Here is a 21851-nt window from a genome sequence, read left to right as displayed (position 1 = left end):
ATCAGTAACTGTTTACTATCATTCAGTTTGGCAGTTTAGGGAAATGAAGCTGAAAGAAATAACATGTCTAAGAATACCTGAAGTATACAAGGCTGAGCAGAGTTTGAATCTAACACAGCATTTCGCAGAACCAAATACAGTTGAATTTGGAGAATTTGCTTCAGAGTCCACCCCCCTCACACATAATTTGTTTCAGTTCTAGAACATATTGCTTAAGCTTCCTGTAAATGTATGGACATTGAACAAGGGACAAGCAATTTGCCAGTATCTATTATTCAATTTTCACCATGTTTTCATTCACTACTACTCTATAAACCACTTGTCTGGTTAACACAGAAAATATGAAAGCCCAACAAGGTTCCTTAATTTGCCAGGAAGCTGAAATAATAGCTCTGTACCAGCCTTCCCAAACCTGGTGATGTCCAGATATTTTGGACTACAACTCTCAGCATTGCTGATCATTGGCCGTGTTGCTTGGGGCTGGTGGAGGGCACCAGGTTGGGGAACACTGCTCTACACAATTTATCTAAAGTTAGAAGCTGCAGGAATGAAATACTGTTGCCAATTCACTTCTGTAATATCTGCATCCAGGTTAACGGCTCCTTGAAAACTTTATGTGGGTAATGAAAATATTTTGCCAGATTGGCTGACCTATGCAAGTTGCTCATATGAGGTGCTATGAACCAGATTAATCCTTAGCTCACTTAGCTATAGTCAGCTGGACCTGCGGGCTCCGTGGGGACTTTTGAGCAGCATACCTTTTCTCTGCCTTTGACTCTTTATGGTCTGGATAATGGCCTGTACAAGTTGTTTTGTGATGGTTCAGTGTTTGGACCCACCCAGATCTATGATCCCACCTTCAGCTGACAAGGCTTTTTCTAAGCAAGTTGGATGCTGTTCTATTCAAATGGAATAAGTCCACATCCATGAGAACTACTAAGAAGATGCACCGCATTATACTGCAACCAGATTTTCACTTGGAACAGGGAAACAGGGCTTATCTTTTTGGTGTCTAGATCTTTACAATGCTTTACGAAAGAAATAGTATCTTTCACTGAGGCTTTGCTGTATGTAGCAAAAATCAGTACACTTATGTTTTCTTCTCCATATTTAACACCGAATTGTCAGGAAGTGATAAATTAATAAACACAGTGTTTTCTCTCTCGTATTGTCAAAACAATCCCAGCTCTGCTGGGTCTGGCACCCACGAGTGATTTACTGAGTAGATTTCAGCAGTGAGAGATTTAAAGCATATGCACTTACAAATGCTACATTTTCTTCAAGAATCATCAACAGAAATGAGCATCTCCATGCAGATAAGTAGTTAAGAGCCAAGTTCTTGAATTAAAATCCAAGGTCTTATGCCGTATGATATGAGAATATATGAAGACATAGGATCTGGATGAAGGAAAGGTAGTTGGAACTCTGGGGTGTGGGGCATTCAATGGGGGTAGTCTAGGGGCAGAGACATAAGAACATATGAAGTGCCATGCTGGATCAGACCGAAGGTCCATCTAGTCCAGCACTGTGTTCACACAGTGGCCAACCAGCTGTCAAGCAGGGACTCACAAAGCAGGACATGGTACAACAGCACCCTCCCACCCATGTTCCCCAGTGCACACAGACTTACTGCCTCAGATACTGGAGGTAGTACATAACCATCTGGGCTAATAGCCAATGAAAGCCTTCAGGAGGGTTTAGCCACACTGAATATAACTGTGGATGACCTGATGTTTCTGCAAAAAATTGAGTCCCAGTTGCCCTCAGATGCAAGATATTTCAGCCTAGAGAATATGCACAGTGTGTGAAAAACCTTTAAAAGAAAGTCAAGCAGCCAGAGCAAGAAGGACAGGTGGAGAGGGGGGGAACAATATATAGATCCACCAAGCAGGAGAATGGGGTGAATGAAGCCTGTCTGAGGTTGAAATGGCACCCAGCTTGTTACAGGCAGCTACACTGGGAAAACTGAGACTTATCTCTTACTCACACTTGTCTAAGTCTAGTAATATGTAAAAGAAAGGCTTTAGTTACTTAAATACATGTTAAAATATAAATAATCTTTTCAGCCTATCACTGTCAATGTAGTATTTAAAAAGTCATTGATGTACTTAAAGTATCCATCTAGCTGGAGCTTATGTATCTTGTATTCCTTATTGTGCCCTAAAGAAAGTGCAAGCAACAGAATTTTATGAAATACTAACAAAATGACCAACACTACAGGTCAGGTTTTGTCTTTAAACCTGGTAATGACTTGGAAGGTAAAGGCAAGAGACTAAAGAGATTCTCACTTTACTTTTTGAACTTTGCTATGTGCAACCAGATACCTCAATTAAGTTGGCTCCACCAAGAACAGAGAATGCAGATGTTTAAATCAGGCATTTATATACATGTCTTAATTTAGAAACCTCTGAAACAGTAGACTGGGACCCTTTACTGCCTGTTGCTTTCAAGTTATTTTTAAGAGAGGCATATAAACACATGTTAAGATCCTGACTGAGATCTTAGGATAGAGACCTTAGCTCTGAAAACTTTCTAAGCTTTTCTAGGTGTTCCCAATGATCAATACACACCAGGAACTGGTTTTAACAAATTAGAACTATCAAACTTTAGGATAAGATAAATACAAAATCAAATTCCAAAGTTGCAAGAGTATTGGATATCCATAGATATGGTATAAAATATAAAATCATGGATAATGAACAACACAGGCGCGTTAATATCAAAACATTTCAGGTTTGTTTAAAAACAATCCTTATACAGACAGAAGTTAGTTTAATAGTTCTGAAAGTCAATTTAAGATATTTTAACTAATTTATCCACTAAGAATTTGTCTATCAGTAGCTATTAGTCATTGTACCTAAATGGAATCTCCAATGGATTTTGGAATAGATGGATCAGCAGCAGTCTGGAAACCATCTGGCCTCTGGTGCTCTAATAGAATCTTCCCAAATGTGTCGCATGCTCTCCCTTTGATAGACAAGTTGTGACCCTCTAGATGTTTTGACCCACAACTCCCATCAGCCCCAGCCAACTTAGCCAATGATGAGGAGTTATCGGAGTTGTATGCCAAAACAATTGGAGTGCCACAAGTTGCCCTTCCCTGCTTCATGCGAAGATATAGAAAGGCAGATGGGTTCAGGTTTATCTATCTTTCTGGAATGTTATCCCTTTTATAGCCAGCTCTGTTAAAAAAAACACTTAACCCCCACAAAAATTCAAGTAACTCAACATTCACTGCAATTTGGTTCTACATACACCTTTTTCTCTTCCGTGTTGGGCAAGTTCCTCAGTTTGCCTTTGATGGTCGATTTTTAAGCTTCTAGTTGATTTGCCTATTCACAACCGAAAGATCTTGCCACAATTTTCCCCCTGCTGATTTCGTCCAAATCACTCAGCTAGTCAGAGAAAAATACTCTCCAAATAGAAGACTATCTTAACCTACAGCATTTCAAAGCAACACAAAAGCTTTGTGAAAAAGAGGATTATGAGTGAATAAAGAATGGCAGCCATCAGCAAGCACCTTTCATATTTGATGGGATGCATATGTATTTTCTACTCTGATCTGAGCACCCAAGTAGAAAAAGTAAAGTGAGAATTGGCCCTAATTTGTGGAGTAGTGGCACAGCTTTGGTTTTTCCAGTTAAATGAATATTCTCCACACCATGATGGTAAAAGCAATGCACTGTTTTTTATAGGCTTGTAACACCAGGCAACCTCATGCACAGATGATTAAATATGTGTTGCCCAGAGTATGGGGAGATGAAGGAAGATAAATAGCAACATGTTTTTTACCTTTTTGTGGGTCTTCAGTTTCATTAAGTTCTTTTTGTGCTTCTTCAATTTTTTCTAAGGGAAAAAAAGACGTATCAGAACTAAAAAGTGAAATTTACTTTGAACATAAAGTGTTTTATTGCCTTTATTTCACTAACAACCGTTGAATTTATAAAAGACTTGTGACATTGTTTATCCATCTTCATATACAATACAAACTAGGTATCCATTGTACTACTTTAAAAGATATAGAAACTAACGTAGTCAATTAGCACAGACCATCATCAACTTTACTTTTGGCTAAAGAAATAGGACTTAATGACCTGGTTTGCATGTAAGGAGAAGCCACCATGGTTGAATTTCCCCATGGGGCTTCTCACCATGGTGGCAGCTGCCATTTTCAATATTTGGGTAGGGCGGAGGCGTGCAATAGCTTCTCATTATATGTAAATCTGATGAGGATGGGTTGTTGGGGCGGTTGACAAGCCACCTATAACCCTAAAACAGGCCATGGGTTCTTGCTGGCTTGTCAACGTAATGAAAAAAATACAGTGCTGCGCTCCAAATATTTAAAATGGCAGCTACTATAACAAAAAGCCCCACAGGAAAATTCACCCAGAGTGGCTTCTCATTGCATGGGAACTGGGCCAATATCTCCAGGAAAATACTCCGGTTATAATGAAAATCCAGGAGGCAAGAGTTCCTTCTTAAAGGACAGTCACCAAGCCTGATGCTATTCAACTAGAATGGGATTAATGACTCCTTTCAAATAATGTTAAAGGTCATGAGGTGACAAAAAGAAGAAGTTGGTTTCAAAGTATGTAAGTTTCAACCCATTTGGGCTTTCAATTATTCATTCTTAAAATTACTAGAGAAAAAGCTTCAAAGTCTTTGTCTTAAAGATAAGATCTGCCAAAATTTAGAATCTGTAACTCTATTTTTGGCAAATACTTTTACAGTGCCCCTCCCGCTTACTGGGGCTTCCTTTCTCAATGACTTTTCAGCACTCATTGTGTAAATGTTTTAAGTTTAAACTGCCCTCACTCTCCAATGCTCTTGTGATGCCATGAACACACAACCAAATTATTGTTAAAAGCGCATAATTTATAACCCCCAACTCCAATTGGGTGAGATTGGGAGCTGGACCGGAACTAGTAACGACACCAAACAGGATACAATAAAAGGTGAAAATTAAAAAAATAACCTGTGTGGGTGGGTGTTGTTGTTTTCTTGCTTTTTAATAGAAATTCTTATCCCACAGAAATGGCTAATTTTGTCCCACAAATCAGAAGTGGAAAATACTTTGCACATTCCATTGTTTCTCCCCACTCTGCTGTCCTGTCATCATTCTTCACTACGTGACTACATTAAATCCTTAACTCTTAGGTCTCCAACCTCCTCAGCTGCTTAATAGCCTCGTCTTCACAGTCCCTCATACTGATCTTACTCATTTTGTTACCTCTAATGCCTGGAATGAAAGTGAACATAAATGCTCTTGCTGACAATATCAGGCAAATCTGACACTTTCTTTCCTTAGTTAGGTCCTAGGCTGGGTTCCAAAGAGGAGAGGTGCACATGCACAGCTGATAAGGCAAGCAGGTGAGTATAAATTGTGGGTTGTCCATTACACTTCCTGTTAGTCCCATAGGAGCAAGTGAAACTCATCTGCATGCCTGATTTTTGGCTGCAGGCACATGTCACATCTTGGTATCTTAGTTCTGGAGCGTAAGCCCTACATGTAAGTTCCATTTCTCTCTCTCTCTCTCTTTCTCTCTGTAGATCAGTGGTTCCCAATTGAGGGTCCACGTAACCCACCCAGGGGGTCCGTGGCACCATTCACATATTCACCATTCATTTCTGGAGTCCACTGATGACAAATTCCTACCAGAAGTAAAATATAACATCACTGAGCACCTGCGTGATTTAGCAACTAGCTTCAGAGATTACTTCCCTGCACCTAATCCTGAAAACTCATGGAGAAGGAATCCTTTTGAATGTGGTGATGTACAACTAACAACTTTATCTGCGGAAGAGCAAGATGCACTTGTTGACGTGACATGTGATGGTTCATTGAAATCATTTTTCAAAGTATACAGACTGGACCAATTCTGGGTGAAGGTTTTTCCTGATTATAAGAACTTAGGTGAAAAAGCTTTGAAACATCTAGTTCCCTTTTGTTCCACATATCTTTGTGAACAAACATTTTCGACATTTTGTTATATGAAGAACAAGCATAGAAATCGGCTCGATGTTGCTCCAGATTTGAGATTAAAAGTAGGAAATATTGAACCGGATGTGGAAGGGATTGTTCGGGACAAAAAGAGGCATGATTTCTCCCATCACATTTAGGTTTAGTAGCTGCTAGACAAGTTATAATTTGTTCAATTGTAAACTAGATGTTAGTAAAGTTAAATTCGTCTTTATATTCCTAATTAAATCATTGTCATTTTTGCGTGATAATATCACAAATATCACAAATTTTATGGTCTGTTTTCAAGTATACCTAAAATCCTTTGCTTATTATTTTTGAACAACTTTTTCAAAAGTTAGGGGGTCCATGGCTTGGCATTTGAAAAACAAGGGGTCCGCAGTACTTAGCTAATTGGGAACCACTGCTGTAGATCATCATGCACATTTACACTATATTCTATGATTAACAGCAACAGCAGCACTCTTTGGAAAACCTTAAAATAAAGCTATTCAACATGTCTTCATTTGATCTTATAAAGTCTGAAGAATCTAATTTGCTCAGCAATATTTTTTTTAAAACAACTGGAACGTTATTCCTTATAGTTTGATTTGCCAATTGCTTTACAGTCCCTGTTCTAACTTGTCTCATCCCCATGACAACCATGGAGGCAGGTTGCTATCATTTTCATATCACCTTACTGAGACTTACAAACTTGCTTAGGGCCTTCAACGAATCCCAGTCTGAGCTGGGATTTGATTGAAGACCAAGGTCCAATGCTCTTTCCACAGCATCATTACTTATATATTTGCATGTCATAACCATCAAGTAGTGTCATAATACTTCTCTTTTCCTGCCTATATTAAAATTTGCAGCTTGTATTAATTTAGATTGTGCATTTAATTATCAAGCCATGGTAAGGGAAGACTGCTGAAGGTTTGATTTTAACAATGAGTATTTGCACACACAAAAAGTTTTATTAATAGTGAAGACAGACACTGCCTACAGACCAAATGTTTAAAATACAATATGGGATAATCAAATCCACCCCCACACTAGCTGCTGCAGTCTGAAATCTCTAACAAAAAGGAAAACCGCCTCAAATATTGATGCCCACCGCATTTCAATATTACTAAAAGTGTGAAGAGCAGACACAACATGATAGCATTATATGTCTGGTCAAAGTTCCCCATGCATCACAAATGAATTTTGATGGCTGTTGAAAGGGCAACCCATCCCAAGTGCTCTCAGTTAAGAAGTGAGTAGTAGCTTGTTCCTAGTCAGTTAACACACAAAACGAAGACACCAAACCCAAATAAATCCTGCACACGCTAGAGGACTTTGCATCTCACATCTGATTTTAATACTCCACTTTCTTTTGCCTGTAAGCATCCCAGGGTTGATATGCTTCTTCCTACCGGGCTGCTATGTGCTGCTGGCTTAAATCCATAAGCAGGGCACATGTGGTTTGAATAGATTACCTTCTTTTTTTTTTTTTATAAATTTTTTATTTTCTACAATACTTAAACATACACATTTACATTCACATAAAAACAACAACAACAACAACAACATACTACATAATGTTCAATTTGAATACAAAATCTTATCTTAATAACATAATCAAAATAACCTACAAGTGCACCCCCCACCTCGGGATCTCATTCCTGATTCCAGAATCTCATACTTTCTTCTGCTGGTGGTTTCCCACTTCCTTTTGAAAACACAAATATTAGGAACTGTTTCCAAATTCCTTCAAAATCATTTGATTTAGCTATACCTCTTCTCCATTTAATATTACTTGTTAATTTATCATTAATAGCTATATCCCATACTTCTTTATACCATTCTTCAATAGAATATTCCCCTTGAATCTTCCAGTTCCTAGCTACAATCAATCTTGCTGCAATCAACAAATTCGTTATCAGTTCCTTAGTTTCCTTTTTACATTTAAAATCTTCTTCAAATAGTGACAGCAATGCAACTTTTGGTGTTCGTTCTATCTTCATTTCCACAATTTCTTCAATCTCCAAATAGATTGAATAGATTACCTTCTAATTCTATTAACCTATCTCCAGCTCTCAAAAGCAAACAAGCTCAAGTTTCTTATGTAGGTGCAAAAGACCCTTGACAACATAACCGCATGTAAGCCACACCCTCGTTTATTCATACTTTGCACTACTCAGATATGTTAAAACTTATCACAGGCTGCCATTTGCCAGATGTTCAAAACCAGAGAGATATGAAGGAAGACATTCATAGTTTTACAGATTGGTGAAAGCAAACTGCAGGAGGGAAAGTGAATGAATAAGTCTCAGAACCTAAATATTGCAGTATGCAATATTTCTTGTAGCTTTCCCTCCCTTTCTGACACTTCTCCATTACTCTGCTAAACATTCCCAGGTCCACTTTCAGGTTTTTCTCCTGTGGCTGGTCTTCAATAGTTTGTTCATATATATGGTGACAAGTTTTCTCTGTACAATAGTATCAGTTTTGTACATGCTAGTGGCTCCATGGAAGAAGTAATGGATGTACTTAAGTATGTGTGTACAGCAACAGACATATTCACACTGATGTTGGCATTTTGATATTTAAAAATGCTATACTCATAATAATTATATTCATAGGTACTACTAGTTCATGTAATCATTCTTCAGTATGATCAGGGCCTGTGGACAGAAACTGCTTTCATTTCTGCATACATGAAGGAAATCTGATATCACCACTACAAATATGAATCAGCCTGTGGCTAGTTTCTACTGTACTTCTGAATCATTTCCAACTTGTCAGCATCCTTAACCTGTAGATTCCAGGTAAGGTCGTATCAACAGTATGTAGAGCAGTACTGTTACTTCGAAGGTCTTAAGAATGATGCTCTTGTTATAGTATAGCTCCACAATGGCATTAACTCTTGTATCTCAATATTACATTGTCAACGCATGTTGAGGTTTTTCATTCTATGTCCCTGTATTTCTTTCAAATTTCCCATCTTACACTTGGGCATTCACTTTATCAATCCCAGCAAAACAACAACGGCATTTAAAATAAGTAACAGGCCGAAATAACCAACACAAATAATCAACACTGTGTAGAGTTGGCTATTTGAACCACTACTGGTTATCATGTTGTGTGGAGGACAATTAGTTATTTCCTCGGTCATGATTGGTTATTTCGTCAGCCACAGAGCTGTCCAGCTAGCAGGATAGATTTTCAGCAGCAATGACTGATGGGATACTAGCAGAAGGACTGAGGTGGGAGAAGGGCAGGGGATGAGTGAGTCAACTCTGCATGGACTAATAGTCAATTCAACGCTGATCCTAATCCACACTACAGTTACTATCATGTTGCATGGGGAGTACCCCCTAGATAAACAACTGTTGAGTTGATTATTACCCCGCTGTTGACTATCATGTTGTCTGAACACAGCCTATCTTTCTATAAAGTACACAAGGCAGCTTACATAAAATCAACATAGTAAAAGACAAAAAATACAAACTAAAGGCAAAACAAACAAACAAAACCAACAACAGTTAAAAGAAGGAGCAAATTATACAATAAAAGATTGGGTGTCATGGGATTGCATGCCTCTTCCCTCCTGTAGCTCAGATTTCTACCAGCCTTAACCAGGCTCTTTTTTAAAGAAGATTTGAAACCATGATATGAAACTGTTTCCATAGTTAAGAACGTCATAAGAGTTATCTGCAGTTAACTTTAGTGGTTCAGTAACACATAAATGTATTTATGGTCCAGGGGATAGGGGATTTTTCTTTAGAGAGGGGAGGGCCAGAGAATGAGATTGCTGTTATTATATGAATTGAAAACAGATATTCCTTACAGTATTGATATATATTTATTCATGTCTTCATGAACTGCTGTAATATAAACAGCCAATAGATTTCTTGTTGTAATTAAGTGTTGATATTTGTTGTGATTGTATTAAATATGTTCAAGAGTAGCATACAAATTAAAGTTATCACTTTAAAAAAAACCTTTAATTATGCTGGCTACTGAAGAGTATGTTGTAATTTATAAGCTTCTTTGATCCCAAAGAAGCACAGCTTTTAAAAAGTTTTGTACTACTCCTACCAAAATGCAGTTTGTTTACAGTGTGTGTGTATGTATGTGTGTGTGTGTGTGTGTACAACCCTCTCTGAAGTCTTCCACTTCAGATTGCAGGGAAGATGAGGAAAATCACATCATTAAATAGTATAGGCTTCCTCCATTGTGGCATCCTCCAAATGTGTTGGAGTACAACTCCAAACATCTACAGCCAGCATGGCCAATGTTGCAACCTTCTTCTCTCTGGCCTTCCTTCTTCTCACATCAGTCCGTTGGTTTCTGTCCACCACTCTGCCGCTAAGATCATCTTCTTGGCTCGCCGCTCTGACCATGTTACTCCACTTCTGAAATCTCTTCACTGGCTTCCAATTCACTTCAGAATCCAATATAAACTTCTCCTGTTGACCTTCAAAGCTTTTCACCGTCTAGCTCCTTTCTATCTCTCCTCTCTCATCTCACACTATTGCCCCACTCGTGCTCTTTGCTCCTCTGATGCCATGTTTCTCGCCTGCCCAAGGGTCTCTACTTCCCTTGCTCGGCTTCGTCCATTTTCTTCTGCTGCCCCTTACGCCTGGAACGCTCTTCCAGAACATCTGAGATCCACAAGTTCAATCGCAGCTTTTAAAGCTCAGCTAAAAACTTTTCTTTTTCCTAAAGCTTTTAAAACTTGATGCTGTTTGGACTTTATACTGTTAGTTTTACCCTACCCAGTGCCTGTTTGCATTCTCTTCCCCTCCTTATCGCTTTACTATGATTTTAATAGAATGTAAGCCTATGCGGCAGGGTCTTGCTATTTACCGTTTTACTCTGTACAGCACCATGTACATAGATGGTGCTATATAAATAAATAAATAAATAAATAAATAAATAATAGATGATGGGAGTTGTAGTCCAACACATCTGGAGGGCCCCAAAATGGGGAAGTCTGGAATAATGCCCTGCACATAGAAAACCAGCAGAAACATGTCTAAACTGCAGCCAAGGGAAAACATGTCCCTCCAATTTTAGTATGTCTATTTATGACCCTGAATGAACTCTGTACAAGGAGACATGTGGACTGTCTACACATAGTCAATTTGCAGCTGATAATCAAACAAATCATTCACAGAGCAAAAGAAATTAGAAAACGATCCATATAATTTGATAAAATTTTGATTTGGAAATGTAAGATGTTTTGGCAAACTGTTATTTAAACAATGAAAGATTAAACGAGAGTTTCTGCTTAAGCTTTAAAAGCAGAAAATGTAACTCATAACTTGGTCTCAGGTATACAACATTTAAAAAAAACAGCAGTACTTAAAACATTAGGTATGTGCTAATGTTGTTAAGGACTGGGGGAAACTTGCATAGCCAATCACAGTCAGTAACAGGGATAACTTTGTTACTCAACCCATGAATCGTCCTCACTGGGTTCACATAACACAACACCAGAGCAGAGGTTGGATATGCTACCTGGGACCTACAGGCACCGCATGTTGTCTGAACCCAGTCAAGAAATTTACATCAGTTTACTGGTGGAAATGTGATGCTGTTGGCAAGGTTTTAAATTGTTATGATCAGATCATTAAAAATGCTCTAGGATAAGAAGAAAAATCTTTGAAGGATCGCTACTCGTTCTTATTGGTTTAGAAATGGAGACTAAAGCATCTCCCAAAATAATCTCTGTGTGTGTGTGTGAGAATCTAATGGCAAGCTGCCACATGGTAGCAAAGAAGGTGAAAGGTTGCCAGCTGAATCATTAGATTAAGACATCCATTTACAGTGCACAAGTATCATTACATAACAGCTTTACTTTTCGTTACTGACAGCCACAATCTCATTTGTTTCCCAGAACATGATCTGTTATTATGTTTAGTGGTGGAAGATACTCTCTGTGGAAAGTTTTATTTATTGATCACTTCTTTCAATAATGTAGCTACTAAAGACTGTTCTCACAAAAACTTCAAGAACAAAAAATGAAGAAAGATCATTACTTTTTAATATGTCTTCCAATCAAAAAAGCCAGAGAGCAATCATATCTGTACTATTTTTGGGCTACAATCCTGATTCCTCTAGAGTCAACAGGATTCTGGTGTTTATTTCTGTAAAAGCAGGAGAGTGTGTATGTTTAAAGAATGCAGAATCTAGACTTTTTGAAGTCATGCATTCCACAGAAATTCAAAGATCTCCAGAGAGTGCTTTTACATTCCAATATCTAGATTCAATATCTATACATTCTATTAAGGGAACACCAACCGGGGTGACAGCATGTATTTATTTATTTATTTATTTTGAAATGCAGGTCAAGAGCAGCCATTGGCCTTTGTGGAACAAAATAAAAGAGGCAATACTCAGAGATACAGATGTGGTATAGATAGGACAAATTCCATGTCATATGGACTGGTGATCTAAGTATCAGGAGGAGGAGAACAGTTTTTATACCAACCTCAATAGTCTTTGTAACTGAAGGCCTGTTACTTTGTTCTTCAAGTTACTGACGTATGAGAGAAAATAAAGTGTTGGCAAAATTGCCAAGATTGTGGGAGAAGAATCTGGTTACCAAGGGTACTTTCAGACAGAGCCTATTTATGTACTTTTAGGACACCACCAAATTTAGATACTAAGGAAACTGAAGCCTTGCTGAAAATGCTATTCACCTATTGCACACTTGAATCATTCTCAAAAGGAGTCACTACGATTAGTTAAGGAGATCTACAGTTCAGTGTCAGAGCACATGCTTGCAGGTATAAAATTATCTAGGTGTACATTAGTACCATTCAATACACATTTGCTCCCTATTATGATTTACAATTATATTTAGCACTGTAAGCAAGAAGATCAAGAAGTATAGTTTTCCCGTGAATGGAATCTTATGCCAACAACACTGAGCATGGTTTTTTCTGCCATATTTTACACAACAAAAAGCAGCTACATACTTTAAAGTAGAGGAGTTGTAGCTCAGTGGTAGCTCACATACTTTGCATGCAGAAAGCCTCAGTCATAAGAGGAGCCATGTTGGATCAGACCAACGGTCCATCTAGTCCAGCATTCTGCTCATATAGTGGCCAGCTGTTGACCAGGAACCCGCAAGCAGGACACAAGTACATCACCATCGTCCCTCCCACCAATGTTCCCCAGCAACTGGTGTGCATAGGTTTACTGCCTCTGCGACTGGAGGGACTCCAGGTTCAATGTCTGGCATCTCCAGTTAAAAAGATCTCAGTTAGGAGGTGATGGAAAAGACCTGCTTGAGATGCTGCCAATTGAAGTAGGCAATACTGAGCCAGATGGACAAATATCCTGACCTGACATCAGGCAGTTTTATTTTATTAGAACTCTCAATACAGAGACACTCACCCCTAAGAAATACGAAGAGCCATGCTGGATCAGACCAAGGGTCATCAAGTCCACCATTCCATTCACACAAGGGCCAACCAACCTCCTAGTCATGTTTTATTTATATTTCTTATTTATTTAACACCCAATAGCCAAATCTGTCTCGGCACTTCACCACAATTAAAACCAGAGAATACAACATAATAAAATACAATATCAAAATTTAAAACAGCAATAAAAAATAAAAATAACCAAACATAAACGAGTAACAGTGTAATTCGATACCATCGACCATGGTATCCTTCTGGATAGGTTGTCTGAGCTGGGAGTTGGAGATACTGCGTTGCAGTGGTTCCGCTCCTACTTGGATGGCCGATTCCAGAAGGTGGTGCTGGGGGATTATTGCTCTGTGCCTTGGCACCTAAGCCATGGGGTTCCACAGGGCTCTATCTTATCCCCTATGCTGTTTAACATATACATGAAGCCGCTCGGGGAGGTTATCCGGAGATGTGGACTGAGGTGTCATCAATATGCAGATGATACCCAGCTCTACATTTCCTTTTCATCAAACCCAGGTGAGGCAGTGACTGTTCTGAACCAGTGCCTGGGCACGGTAATGGACTGGATGAGGGCTAATAAACTGAAACTCAATCCAGACAAGACGGAGGTACTGTTAGCGGGTGGTTCTTCTGTCCGGCGAGGTGATGTTTGCCCTGTCCTGGACGGGGTTGCACTCCCCCTAAAGGATCGGGTCCGTAGTTTGGGGGTGCTCTTGGATCCACAACTGTCACTTGAGGCACAGGTGAACTCAGTGGCAAAGAGCACCTTTTATCAGCTCAGGCTGATATACCAGCTGCGCCCTTATCTGGACAGAGATAGCTTAGCTACAGTTATCCATGCTCTGATAACCTCTCGTTTGGATTACTGCAATGCGTTATACGTGGGGCTGCCTTTGAAAACGGTCCGGAAACTTCAACTGGTGCAAAACAGGGCAGCACGCTTACTAACAGGGACTGGCCGATGAGACCACATTACGCCAGTCCTTTTCCAGCTTCATTGGCTGCCAGTCCAGTTCCGGCCCGATTCAAAGTGCTGGTATTAACATTTAAAGCCCTAAACGGCTTGGGGCCAGGTTATCTGAAGGAACCCCTCCTTCCATATGTACCGGTCATCCTCAGGGGTCCTTCTCCATGAGCCCCTGCCAAAGGAAGTTAGGCAGGTGGCTACCAGGAGGAGGGCCTTCTCTGCTGTGGCACCCCGGCTGTGGAATGAGCTCCCTAAGGAGGTTCGCTTGGCACCTACATAATATGCTTTTAGATGCCAGGTGAAGATCTTTTTATTCTCCCAACATTTTAACAATCTATAAATTTTAAATAACATGGTTTTAAATTTGTAATTTTGCATTGCTGCTGTTTTTATCTGGTTGAGCTTTTATATTGTATTTTATATTATGGTTTTATACTGTTGTTTTATATTTTGAATGGTTTTAATTTTTGTGAACCGCCCAGAGAGCTCCGGCTATTGGGCGGTATAGAAATGTAATAAATAAATGAAATAAATAAATAAATAAATAAATAAATAAATAAATAAGATTTGAAATATAGTAACAGATTTAAAACAGAATAAATAAAATGCATGGGGAAATTAAAAAATAGTCTTCACATGGCACCAAGAAGAGCACAGCATAGTCATTAGGTGAGCCTCTCCAGGGAACTCATTCTACAACGGGGGTGCCACAACAGAAAAAGCCCTCTTCTTAGTAGCCACTCACCTCACTTCCTTTGGCGGGGGTCTCCAGAGAAGGACCACTGAAGATGACCGTAGTGCAAGCAGGTTCTCCTCAGACAACCTCATCTACAACTGGGGTACATAGGCAAACTGCTTCTGATATTGGATGTAGCACCTAGCCATTGTGACTAGTCACTGATAGTCTTAATCTTCTTTTAAAGCCATCCAAGTTGGTGGCCATCGCTACATCTGGTGATAGTGGATTTCACAGTTTAACTACGTACTATGTGAAAAAGTATTTTATTTTAATTGTCCTGACTCTCCTACCAATCAGCTTCATTTAATGAGCCATGCTTCTAATATTATGAAAGAGGGAGAAAATGTCTCCCTATCCACTTTCTCTACACTGTGCTCTCCACTATTTTGTATACCTCGCCTTTTTTTCCTAAGTTAACACTCCCAGATGTTGTAACCTTTGCTATATAGCCCTTTGATCATTTTAGTTGTCCTTTTCTGTACCTTTTCCAAATCTTCTTTTATAGGTGCAGTGACAAGAACTGTACACAGTATCCCAAGTGTGATCACATCATAGATTTGTATGACAGCATGATTTTGGTAGTATTATTTTCAATTCCTTCCCTAATTATGCCTAACTGGATATTTGCCTTTCTCACAGCAACCACACCTTGGGTTGGCATTTTCATCGAAATGACCACCACAACTCCAAATCTCTTACATAGACAGTCACTGCTAGCTCAGATCCCACTAGCATATACATGAAGTTGGGATTTTTTTGCTCCAACATATGTCATTTCACACATGCTTACAGTGAACAGTGTTTGCCATTTAGATGCCCATTCTCCCGGTTTGGAGAGATCTTTTGGGGGCTCTTCATAAAACCCTTGTTTTGTTTTAAATTCTCTAAATAGTTTGGTGCCATCTAAAGCATTTGTGCTATGATCCTAAATGTAATTTTGGTCATGCTTGCTTTAAAACTATTTTGCCCTAGGACATGAGATGAAGATGGCAGTCTGTGTACACATTCTTGTCCAATTTGTAAAAGTACACTGAAAAAATTAACTGAGCATATTTGGTTTGTGCCTTCCCCATAGTAGCTCCACAAAATGCAGTTCAAGAGAGAAGGAACGTATATGTACATAGAATATTCCACAGAGGAGAGATCAGAATGGTAACAATACAATGTACAGTAATTAAGGATCTATGCATCCTTCTTTAAATGCAGCCCGGTATGGCAACATCTGACAAGGTTTGTTTTTTTAAAAAAATTAAATCCCACTTATGAAACGACAGTAATGGAAATGCTGGTGACAGTAGTACCTTCCCACAGCTAGGTAACATACCTGTAAAATGTGTAAAAGTGTAAAAGGTACCCTGCAAAACAAGGAATGATACCTTTGATACAAGGCACCTGCAGAGCAGAAGGTATCAAAATGAACCACCAAGAGTCAGGCAGGCATACAGACATAATGATCTATGACAAAAAAAAATCATTCCTACATATAGCCTGACATTTTAATGTATTTTGTTAAGGAATAGTATGACTAAGGAAGGAGCCTTTGTGATTAAGATGTGGTATAAGAACTAAGAATCTAATTTTGACCTTGTATTTCATGAACCAGAAGGCAGTCGAGATTTCTGGATTTAAAAGCCCCGTCTGCCTTTTCCTATCAGGTTATATCAGCTCCAGTATGGATTTGTAAACTCATTAACTTCTAATTTTTGAGGGTTCAAGGTATTACTTATGTCATATCTGCAGGTTTAATTATTTCTTTGACTCTGGAAGGAAATCTGTTAGCATCTATGCAACCTCGTAGGAAACCGTGTTACAACTGGCCACAATTACATGGATTTACAATATCGCGTACCTAGACCTACTGCTTTGTTTACATAAGAAGTGTATCCCCCAATATTGTAAATGAGTTCCCCAATATTGTTGGATTTATTTTGGCTATTCCTGGGTTGGGCGACATAATACACGGGTCCTCTTGAAACTGTATAATTCTGTGATTTTCACATATGGAATTTCTTAGTAGGGAACCCAATTTTAGGATGGAACTACCTTATCTATCACGATCAATGTGGCCACCTGGCCAAGTCTGACAGCCATGATCCACTCTCCAATTCTAAGGCCCAACATTGCCCAACCAAAGCTTCCATGAAAAATCTACCCATTACTCTGCACACATTATTCAAAGGAAAGCATCATTTCCCCCCTTTCATTTTTTTCAAGTATAAAATGGTAAATATTTGTATAAGATTCCAGTGAAGGCTATCTGTTTAATCAAACATTTGTCTGTACATCAGGGAAACACAGGTGGGGGAACCATTGACATCTTCTATATTGATAACTTTAATCTCAAAGTGTTCTCAGTGGACATGGAAGAAAAGGGTCCATTAGCACATGAGTATTTATAATGTTGTTAGGTTGTGAACTACTCCAAGTATAGTTTCTGCAGAAAGACAGGATACACAGTTTTAATAATCATGTTTTGAATGCATTTCCTTGCAGCATACATACACACATGCAGGTGTTGATATTCCATTAAGCCTCTCTCTATTCCTAGCACTACAGAAGTGATCCCTCCAGTTATCAGTATCAGCTGCACAAACTGATGGAGTGGAGGGAAAAATACAGCCATGTGGACATGCTTTGGGTGAAATTCATAATGCCATGCAGGGGTTTCACATCAATGCCCACATGTTATTTTACATGTAACCTGCTTGATCACTGCAACCTAAACAGTGTATTTAGCACTGCACTTCATGTGAGCAAACAGATGGGAATAAGCAGATGGTGTTTTAAGAATATCTTGAAACTCTCAGACTACTAAGGCACACAAGTTCTTTATTTGCAGCAACTGCTTCCCCATCCAGGACCAAGAGGCTACATAACCATAGTAACAGACTGACTGACCAGGTGTACTTCCAAAGCCTGTCTATTCAAGAGTCCACTCACATGCCTTCCTCTCTCCTCAATCCTTGCACACTGAGCCTCTCCTTTTCTCCCCTTCATTGTAATTGACTCCAAACATATCCAGAAAGTTTAAATACTGGTAAATCTTGCAATGATTAAGCAAATTAACATTAGGTTAGTCAAAAGCTACTGCAATACTCCAGTTGTTAAGATTAATGCACTCAGTGTACCAGCTTGTCTGTCTACCTAAAGTATGGCGACAGAGTTTTGCATTTGAATGTCTCAAGGCTCTTCATGTTGGTTTTCATTCTGTTTCTCCAATTAGAACTTCCTGCTCCATTGTGCTATTTTTAAAAACAGTGTCTAGATATTAACTTCTTCTCTAGTCATACCCAAGACAATGAAAATTATTCCACACAAGCTATAACAGATGCTTTTGCATTAAACTGAATATCATAGTTTGGTTCAAAATCCAACAATACTATAGCCATTTTTAAAAAACAAAATCAGACTTCTATCACTCTTGTTTAATATTTTAAAGAACTTGTAACTGATTTACATAAATAAATAACATGCTTTACTTAAAGCCAGGAATGCAACATTAAAGATTGTACTAAAAACTGGCCCAGCCAAAGAAACAAAGTCACCTGTACCATCTTAGTCTTACCACTAGGAGTCAGCTTTGTATAGGTCAGGACAAGCACCACGCATGGTGAATAAAAAGAAAGCAGTACTGAGAATGAATCACTCATTTTCTGCACATGCATGGTAGAAAATAATACTTTTTCCCCCCTAGTAAAGAGATTCTGAGCCCAAGTCAGGGTGAGTTTCCCTTTGCCAAAAAACGAACAAAACAAAATTAAAACACCCACCCACACCCCTCATGAATTCTTTGTTGCATAAGTCACTTGTCAGTTCAGGGGCAGGCCACATGAGTCTTATTTATTATTTATTTATTATTTACAATATTCAGAATTTCAAAGTGGTGGACAAAGTAAAATAGAATAAAAACACAATAAAAGTGCATTTTTAGAACAAACAAGCAAACCAAAGAAACAAAGTGCAAAATAAACCACAGCTGGTCATTAAAGGAAGGCTTCCTGGAACAACTACATTTTCAGGAAGCGCTGGAAGGACTACAAAGTTGGTGCCTGCCAGACCTCCAGAGGCAGGGAATTCCATAGGTGGGGGGAGACCAAAAGTTCTGCCACATTGAAGGCTCTTGTCCTGGTGGACTCCCATCGGACAATAGGTCCATGTGGAGTCTTGAAGAGAGACTGCACAGGTTTGCCCTTAGGAAAAGAATCTTGACTATTGACTTTAATACTTGGGGCAAAATTGGCCACTTCTATTGCAGAGAAGGTTCTGCTACTGATCCCCCATTCCTGGTATCTGTGTTCCAGATCCACGTTGACCTTACAGACATGAATATTTATTTATTAGCGGAATTATATACCACTTCTCATTTGGAAAAAATCTGAAGCAGTTAATAAAATAATTTTACACACACACAAACACACACACACACACACACACACACACACACACACACACACACACACGAGGTTAGTTCAAAGAATACTTTGGCTTTTCCCAAGCCATGAGCTAAAAGATATGATTTCTACAGATATGGAAGAGGTGATGGGGGAGAAAGAGGGGGGAAACAGCAGAAGGCATTCAGAAGGAAGAGAGTGGCAGGGGAAAGGTTTAGCACCCTTTGCTGCAGAAAAATACCCTCTTTGCAACAGAAGGGCTGCCAAAGTAATGGTTACATGCAGCTGCCTTGCAATGCGCAATTTGGCCCTCATTGTGGTCAAAGAGGTTGGAAGTCTTATTTTTGGTGACTACTATTGACATGATGGCCAGAAAACTGAACAAAACTTTGAACTTGATATTTAATATGGTGCCTCAGTTCTAGAAAGACACAGTTCCTTGTGAATCGCATTGACGCAGAAAGAAACAACAAGCTGCTTAGCAGCAAGAGGAAAAGCACTAGCATAAGGACACCATCAAAGAATGACTACTCCATATCTCCAAGTTAAATATCTCTAGCATAGCCAGTGATGCAATACATTATCCAGGAACGTACATCCTCCACCTGCTGTTGAAAATCGGCAGGTGAGCAGTGTTGCCATATACCACCTTATCTGTAGTTCCAAACATCACCATTAACATCGCTACAGTGTCAGCCACATGCTGTTCTGTCTGGCCTCCATACAGCTCTGGATCTATATGATCCACCATACAATGAGTAGTGTTAGAACATCAACAATTCATGTGCATAAACAAACGTATGGCCAAGTATTTATACTGGAATCTGAAAACTTATATACAGGTGGCTGAGACGTGCGGTGGCGACATAGTGGCCGCCGTTTTGGACTTCGGTTTTTAAAGGAAAGGAGCCCACGAGCGCTCGTGCGCAACTGGTGAGTTATTTTTTTAAAAAAACAAACCCTTGCCCTCCCCACCCCCCCACCCCCGATGGGCACAGAGCTCCTGAGGAGCTCTGTGCCCTGTGTCTGGCTCCTCACGGTTCCTTGCAAGGAGCCGGGACAACCTGCGACGCCCGCCACACGTTTTCCGAGACTGCAGAAAAAGCAGGATTAAAGTGTAGGGCCATATCCCAGGCCAAGGAAGGGATCATCCCTCCCCGATCCTGGGATCCCCTGTACGTCATATGGATGCACAGGGATGATCCCGGGATGATCCTGGGATTTAGGCCTGGTCTAGCCAGGGCCATAGACAACATGAGAACAAAGTTGAGTGATGCAAACGTTAAAAGTTCTGCCAGTAGTGTTACACCACTTAGCATCAAATCACAAAATCAAAGTTCTCATGAGCACTTTAGAATTAATTTGTGTGAAATCACTTATTCCTGAATGCTTTTTTACTCCCTCAATTTAAAATTTACAAGCGTGCAAGAGCAAAAACTGTTAATCTTTCATATGAATTTATAAGCGTCCCCAGGCTTTTCTGTACCCCAACCCCAACACTTTTGTTAAAATCTCAGAGAGCCGTCCTAGCTGCAGTCACACATCTCTATCTGAACTGGGGAAGCAAGGGTTATGCAAACACTTTGCAGACTTTTCAAACTCAACTCTGCCCACATTATTATCTGTCTGGTGGTTCTTATCTCCCTTAATAACAGCTATCTAGCTCCCAAAGTAGAGTTGTCTAAGAGACTGACAGCTTTCCTGCTTTTAAGTAAAAGTTGTGAAATTGTAGTCAGTTGGATACAGGAATGGCAATATGGTGTTGGACATTCTTTTTGCCATGTAGGTTAGTAGACGAAAGCTTTTCCAACCTGTTTTTCTTCTTGTTGATGGCCTTCACTAGGTGAGAAATTACTGCCTCATTATACTTAAAAGTTTTCTCATCATATGAAGTACTAAGAGGATGGTCATACTGCTGGACTTATTACTGATCTAGAACAGAAATTTATTAACGATGACCAAAACCAAATTAATCTGCCTCCCTACAAATTTAAGACTACAAATTTAAGTCGGGTCTTAGACTCCAGTGTTATAGCAGTTGAATCTAGTGAGGTGTCCAGAGCGCAGGCTTGTCCTGTTATCTTGGATGAGTTTCAGTTGGTACAGCTCGAGGATGTGGACAAGGTGCTTGGACAGGTCCGCACGACCACCTCTGTACTGGATCCTTGCCCCTCTTGGCTAATAAATGCTAGTAGGGATGGAACAGCTGGCTGGGCCAAGGAGGTGATTAATGCCTCTCTATGAGAGGGAGTGGTCCCAGACCGTCTGAAAGAGGCGGTAGTGAGACCACTCCTGAAGAAATCTTCCTTGGACCCGGAAAATCTTAGTAATTACAGGCCGGTAGCAAATGTTCCATTCCTGG

The 21851-nt window shown here is 39.5% G+C and overlaps 1 protein-coding gene across 2 annotated transcripts in view; it reads right to left on the bottom strand.

Annotated features, from left to right (window-relative positions):
* HIVEP1 (HIVEP zinc finger 1) overlaps positions 1-21851 on the bottom strand; it is a 103854-nt gene that overhangs the window by 35658 nt on the left and 46345 nt on the right. For both annotated transcript variants that reach the window (XM_063130367.1, XM_063130368.1), the window contains exon 3: positions 3793-3846. In XM_063130367.1, the coding sequence (XP_062986437.1) occupies positions 3793-3846 (54 nt within the window). The remainder of the gene's footprint in view (positions 1-3792; positions 3847-21851) is intronic.

This window comes from Elgaria multicarinata, chromosome 7, assembly GCF_023053635.1.
Source record: "Elgaria multicarinata webbii isolate HBS135686 ecotype San Diego chromosome 7, rElgMul1.1.pri, whole genome shotgun sequence".
Classification (NCBI taxonomy): Eukaryota; Metazoa; Chordata; class Lepidosauria; order Squamata; family Anguidae; genus Elgaria; species Elgaria multicarinata.
The sequence above is the reverse complement of the archived record's forward strand: the minus strand, read 5'-3'. Positions and strand labels throughout refer to the sequence as shown.